This window comes from Hylaeus anthracinus, unplaced genomic scaffold, assembly GCF_026225885.1.
Source record: "Hylaeus anthracinus isolate JK02 unplaced genomic scaffold, UHH_iyHylAnth1.0_haploid 11978, whole genome shotgun sequence".
In the NCBI taxonomy this organism is placed as follows: domain Eukaryota; kingdom Metazoa; phylum Arthropoda; class Insecta; order Hymenoptera; family Colletidae; genus Hylaeus; species Hylaeus anthracinus.
In genome coordinates this window covers 569,071-575,652 of record NW_026534326.1, presented here as the reverse complement: position 1 = coordinate 575,652, position 6,582 = coordinate 569,071, and the positions used below count along the sequence as shown (strand labels likewise).

General features: G+C 38.7%; 1 protein-coding gene across 1 annotated transcript in view; it reads left to right on the top strand.

Moving 5' to 3' along the window:
• LOC128896671 (esterase E4) overlaps window positions 1-715 on the top strand; it is a 4,329-nt gene extending 3,614 nt beyond the window's left edge. The window contains exons 7-8 of the mRNA XM_054160028.1: window positions 177-321; window positions 395-715. Of these exons, the coding sequence (XP_054016003.1) occupies window positions 177-321; window positions 395-711 (462 nt within the window). The 3' untranslated portion in view covers window positions 712-715. The remainder of the gene's footprint in view (window positions 1-176; window positions 322-394) is intronic.
• Window positions 716-6,582: the final 5,867 nt, after the last annotated feature.

Below are 6,582 nucleotides of genomic sequence, written 5' to 3'. Positions count from 1 at the left end.
CCAAGGATCTATAGAATTTAGGATCTATAGAATTTAGGATCTATAGAATTTAGGATCTATAGAATCTAGGATCCATTGCACCTAGGATCTAAGGAACCAAGGATCTATAGAATCTAGGATCCATGGCACCTAGGATCTATATATATATATATATATAATTGTGAACGATTGCGCAGGTGTACGCCGATGGCATAACTACGTTCTCCGTGTACAGAGCGGCCAAATTGTTTGCCTCGATATCTAGCCAGCCCGTGTACTTTTACAAGTTCACGTACAAGTCGCGCTTCAGCTTTCGAATGTGGAACGACACCACGCCGTTTGGTAATACTATTTCATTTTTTATTCAATTAGTAATCGATTCAGAATTGACGAACGCGTCGTTTGTTTGCGTCAGGCGTGTCCCATCAAGACGACCTGCAGTACCTGTTCTTCATGAAGCAACTCTTCCCCTATTTCGAGCCCGACGCACCCGAGATCCCCATGGTGGAGGTTTCTACTTCTATGTGGGCGAGCTTCGCGCGAAACGGCGAGCCCATTCCTAGAAACAACGACAGGTTCGAGGGCGTGACGTGGTCGCCATTCGTGCCATCGCGAACGAACTTCTTGGACGTCGATCCTCAGCCAACCATGGAGAACGTCTTCTTCCCTGAGAGAATGCGTTTGTGGGAACGACTGTTCCCTTTGCCAGGGACGAAGACCAAGAACCGCTAACTAACACTTGGGATCTATGGCACCTAGGATCTATAGAATCGAGGATCCATTGCAACTAGGATCTATAGAATCTAGGATCCATGGCACCTAGAATCTATAGATCCAAAGATCTATAGTCCAAGGATTCTATAGAATCTAGGATCCATTGCACCTAGGATCTAAAGAACCAAGGATCTATAGAATTTAGGATCCATTGCACCTAGGATCTATAGATCCAAGGATCTATAGAATTTAGGATCTATAGAATCTAGGATCCATTGCACCTAGGATCTAAGGAACCAAGGATCCATAGAATCTAGGATCCATGGCACCTAGGATCTATAGATCCAAAGATCTATAGATCCAAAGATCTATAGATCCAAGGATCTATTGAATCTAGGATCTATAGAATCGAGGATCCATTGCACCTAGGATCTATAGAATCTAGGATCTATGGCACCTAGGATCTATAGAATCTAGGATCTATAGAATCGAGGATCCATTGCACCTAGGATCTATAGAATCTAGGATCCATGGCACCTAGGATCTATAAATCTTTGGATCTATAGATCCAAGGATCTATAGAATCTAGGATCTATAGAATCTAGGATCCATTGCACCTAGGATCTAAGGAACCAAGGATCTATGGAATCTAGGATCCATGGCACCTAGGATCTATAGATCCAAAGATCTATACAATCTAAGATCCATTGCACCTAGGATCTAAGGAACCAAGGATCTATAGAATCTAGGGTCCATGGCACCTAGGATCTATAGATCCAAGGATCTATAGAATCTAGGATCCATGGCACCTACGATCTATCGATATATATATATATATATATTTTTTTTTTATTACAACTTGCGTGTATAATTTTTAATAAATTTAAGATTCGTGAGTTGCGTAGCGTTTAATGTTTCCTTTCCATCGAGTCGTAATTTGGAACGCACAACTCCCGGTGTTTTCGAGAAAGACTATGGGGGCGGACGGTGGAGCAGAGCGTAGCGTAGCCGACCACCACGCCGTGAGCCCGGGTTCGAATCCCGGGCCGTTCCGCCCCAGTTTTTTTCTCGAGGTGTTTCGCTAATAAACATATAAAGCATCGAGAGCCTTCGGTGCGAGATATAAATGTAACGGAAAAAGTAAGGATGAGAGAAAGAATCGGATAAATGAAGAAAATACTTGCGAGCGAATCGGACGTGCAGCTCTGTAGCAGCATGAAACAAACGAAGAAGAACGACGAATAATTTACGAAGCAATCGTAACTCGTTCAAGTAAGTCACAGTGGGTGATTGACGAAAAGTGGTATTTCGAGACAAATCAACCCTTGGACAAAAAGGGTGGAGGCATGGCGAGAGGCAGAATTCGTGATGAAATTATTCAAACGTATCCCAGATGATCCTTCGAAAAAATAAATGCTAAATACTATACAAAGCAATATCACAATATCGATAAAACTTTAATAATAAATATTAATAAACTTTGACTGGTAACGAGTGGGAGCTTGAAGAATAGTGGTATCAATGAAGTATGAAATTCATGAAAAGCAAATTGAAAATAAACCTTGGACAATTGGCGAAATTCACGATAAATAGACAGAGAATATGTCGCGCCAGTCTCTCCAAGAAAAATCCTAAATAATATACAAAAAAATCCCGGATGCCTATAAACTTCAACATTAAATATTACAAAATTCAACAAGTACAGCAATTATAATAACGGTACGATAATTAACCGAAATTCTATTAATTGGACTTTCTTATTAAAACTAGAAGAGGATAAAAAAAAAATATACAACGAGCGATTTAAGAAAAGTGGTATTTCAAAAAAAAAAAGAAAAAGAAAAAAAAAGGTATGGAAGGTATCGGAGGCAAATCGAGCAAAGGATGATCGAGACAGCCCTTGGATCAGGGGAGGGAGGAGGAGGAGGAGGAGGAGGAGGAGGAGGGGAGCACGCGATGACGTCACGTCCGGCACGAGGGCAACGAGTGTGGGAACCTGCGGCAGGTGCGGTCGAGATCAGTCAGAGAGTAGTGGACCTCGTTCAAGTTTTATGGTGGGGATAACACAGCGGTGCAAAGAAGCCAGAAAGGAGGAAAAAGAAAGAGGAGAGTAACGAAACAAGAAGCGGAATCGGGAAATCAGTGGAAAGGAATCGAGGAGGGGAAATTACAATTGGAAGCTGGGAAGCGACGCGAGCGGATGTTCGTGCAAATGCATATTTTTACCGGGGATTGATGACAAGTTCTCGGACCTGGAGGGAAATTTCGCGCGTCATTCGAGGCTTTCCGCGTATCGATACGTTGCAAAAACCTACGTTACATACCGTTTAAACAAAAATACCAATTGAAAGGGTTTCGGGAAATTAAAATGAACCGTTCTAGAAGTACGATTTCTGACATTTTCATGACATTTCGACATTGTCCTATGAACAAACTGTACATAGAAAAAAGTTTCGTCTTATCGTCCCCTACAAGGTGATATTTTTTGAAATTTTGAAAAATAAGTAATTTTTAGGTAACGATGGTTTTCATTTCCACTGTTCCAAATTTAATCGAATTCAGGGAAAAAAGGTTAATCAAGTTTCGAATTTTTATTTCTGAAAGTAAACGTTATATGTAAAAACTGTAAATAGAAAAAAGTTTCGTCTGATCATCCCCTATCAGATGACATTTTTCAAAATTTTGAAAAATAAGTAATTTTTAGGTAACGATGCTTTCCATTTCTGCCGTTTCAAATTTAATCGAATTTAGGGAAAAAAGGCCATCCACTTTTAGAATTTTTATTTATGAATCTAAACGTCGTATGAACAAACTGTATATAGGAAAAAGTTTCGTCTGATCATCCCCTACAAGGTGATATTTTTTGAAATTTCGAAAAATAAGTAATTTTTAGTTAACGATGATTTTCATTTCCACCGTTCCGAATTTAATCAAATTCAGTGGAAAAAGGCCTTCCACTTGTCGAATTTTTATTTCTGAAACTCAAAGTTATATAAACAAACTGTAAATAGAAAAAAGTTTCGTCTTATCGTCCCCTATGAGGTGATATTTTTCAAAATTTTGAAAAATAAGTAATTTTTAGGTAACGATGCTTTTCATTTCCACCGTTCCGAATTTAATCAAATTCAGTGGAAAAAGGTTAATCAAGTTTCGAATTTTTATTTCTGAAACTAAACGTTATATGTAAAAACTGTAAAGAGAAAAAAGTTTCGTCTGATCATCCCCTACAAGGTGATATTTTTCAAAATTTCGACAGATCAGTAATTCCTACATAACGATGCCTTCCATTTTCACCGTTTCAAATTTAATCAAATTCAGGGAAAAAAGCCCTTCCACGTTTCGAATTTTTATTTCTTAAACTAAACGTCATATGTAAAAACTGTATATAGGAAAAAGTTTCGTCTGATCATCCCCTACAAGGTGATATTTTTCAAAATTTCGACAGATCAGTAATTTTTAGGTAACGATGCTTTCCATTTCCACCGTTCTAAACTTAATCAAATTCAGGAAAAAAAGCCCTTCTACTTTTCAAATTTTTATTTCTGAAACTAAACGTCGCATGTAAAAACTGTAAAGAGAAAAAAGTTTCGTCTGATCATCCCCTACAAGGTGATATTTTTCAAAATTTCGACAGATCAGTAATTCCTACATAACGATGCCTTTCATTTTCACCGTTTCAAATTTAATCAAATTCAGGGGAAAAAGCCCTTCTACTTTTCAAATTTTTATTTCTGAAACTAAACGTCGCACGTAAAAACTGTAAATAGAAAAAAGTTTCGTCTGATCATCCCCTACAAGGTAATATTTTTCAAAATTTCGAAAAATAAATAATTTTTAAGTAACGATGCCTTTCATTTCCACCGTTCCAAATGTAATCGAATTAAAAAGAACCGTTCTAAAATTCCGACTTCCGACATTTTCTTTCCTTCTCTTTTTGATATCGCAGCATAGGTACCTACCTATGAAATTATATCGTTCCGGATTCCATCCTTGCTCTTCAAAGCAGCCTCCTCATCGCGCCTCGTTCTAAAAAAAAAAAAAAACCAACCGAAACCGAACGATACAAAATTTTCTTCGAAACACACGTTCATTTCATTCTCAAGCCATTCGGCAATACAACCAACAAACACAGAACACCAAAAATCGTAAAATCAACGTGAAATTCATTCCTCCTCCACGTCGCGACAGAATCAAATCCTTCCAATTCGTGATTCAATTCCAGCCACAAAACTATAAAAAAAACACAGAGCTGGCTCCACATTGCAGCACATCCTTCAATTAAGAACCGTGCCGTTGCTGCGATAACAGTCAGCGTTGTTAACATAATCCTTTCTCGACAAATTCGAGAAATTACAAACGAACTTCGTTTAACGAAAAGTTCTCCTACGAAAGTCTACCGTAGAAGTCGTATTGCAAAAAGTTGCAATCGTGAGTTGAAATCGTGACGAAATCGCGAACGTACCTAAAATCACGGTCGCTCGTCCGACGAACTTCGTCGAACGCCTCACGGACGGCGTTATAGTCAATTTTAGGCCAGAGAAATATATCTCGCTCGCAATTTCGAAATGTGTCATTCTACGAAGAAAGTGGGCCGCGTCGTGTTTTCCCGAGGATCGAGGGCGCCGACGAAAAATGATGAATCGACGAGGACGTTCGGCGTTTCATTGAAAGTCCGCTCCGTGAATCATCGCGCTTCGCATCGAATGACGAGACGGCGAATAAACGGATTAATAAGTGCATAGCTGAGCTGCAATTAGGTTTCGTTACTACTCGAACGAGATGGTCATTGATAAGTACAAATTAATAATACGTGGATGACACATCGCGGCGTGTAGCTGACGAAATCATTTCAGCGTAACTGAAAAGTCCGGCACTATGCCAATACGAACGCGAAAATATATTGCGGCAGCTCGGTGCACAATTGTATCGAAGACGCGGACTGTCATAGATAATAGACAGCGTGATAGCCAGTTCGACAGTCTTCTTTTGTTACTCGTTCGGTCGTTTATCACCAACCGAGTGATGTACGTGACAGTGCAGGCTCGTTTTCGTTGAAATAATGCGATTATCCACGTTGGACTCGCCAAAGGTAATTAAACCGTTTCGATTGGGTCGTGTATCAAGTTCTTTGGGTCTTCCTCTGGCGAATCCAGGAATCCGGGACAGAAATCCAGGTGAATACTTGATAAGGTGAATTCTCGAAAAGGTGAATACTCGAAAAGGTGAACTTTTCCGACGAACTTGTAACTCTTCAATTTTTTATTTTCGAAACCAAGCGTCCTACGAATAAAATGTAAAGAGAAAAAAGTTTCGTCTTATCATCCCCTATGAGGTCATATTTTTCAAAGTTTCGAAAAATAAGTAATTCTTAGGTAACGATGCTTTTCATTTCCGCAGTTCCAAATTTAATCGAATTCAGGGAAAAAAGGCCTTCCACGTTTCGAATTTTTATTTTCGAAACCAAGCATCCTACGAATAAAATGTAAAGAGAAAAAAGTTTCGTCTGATCATCCCCTATGAGGTCATATTTTTAATAATTTTGACAAATAATTAATTGATGCCTAACGATGCTCCTCATTTCCACCGCTCCAAAGGCAATCGAATTCAGAGGAAGAGAAAGGTCTCATAGGTTTCGAATTTTTATCTCTGAAACTAAATGTCATACGTACAAACTGTAAATAGAGAAAAGTTTCGTCTTATCATCCCCTACAAGGTGATATTTTTTAAAATTTCGACAGATCAGTGATTCCTAATTAACGATACTTTCCATTTTCACCGTTTCAAATTTAATCAAATTCAGAGAAAAAAGGCCTTCCACTTTTCGAATTTTTATTTCTGAAACTAAACGTCGTATGAACAAACTGTACAGAGAAAAAAGTTTCGTCTGAT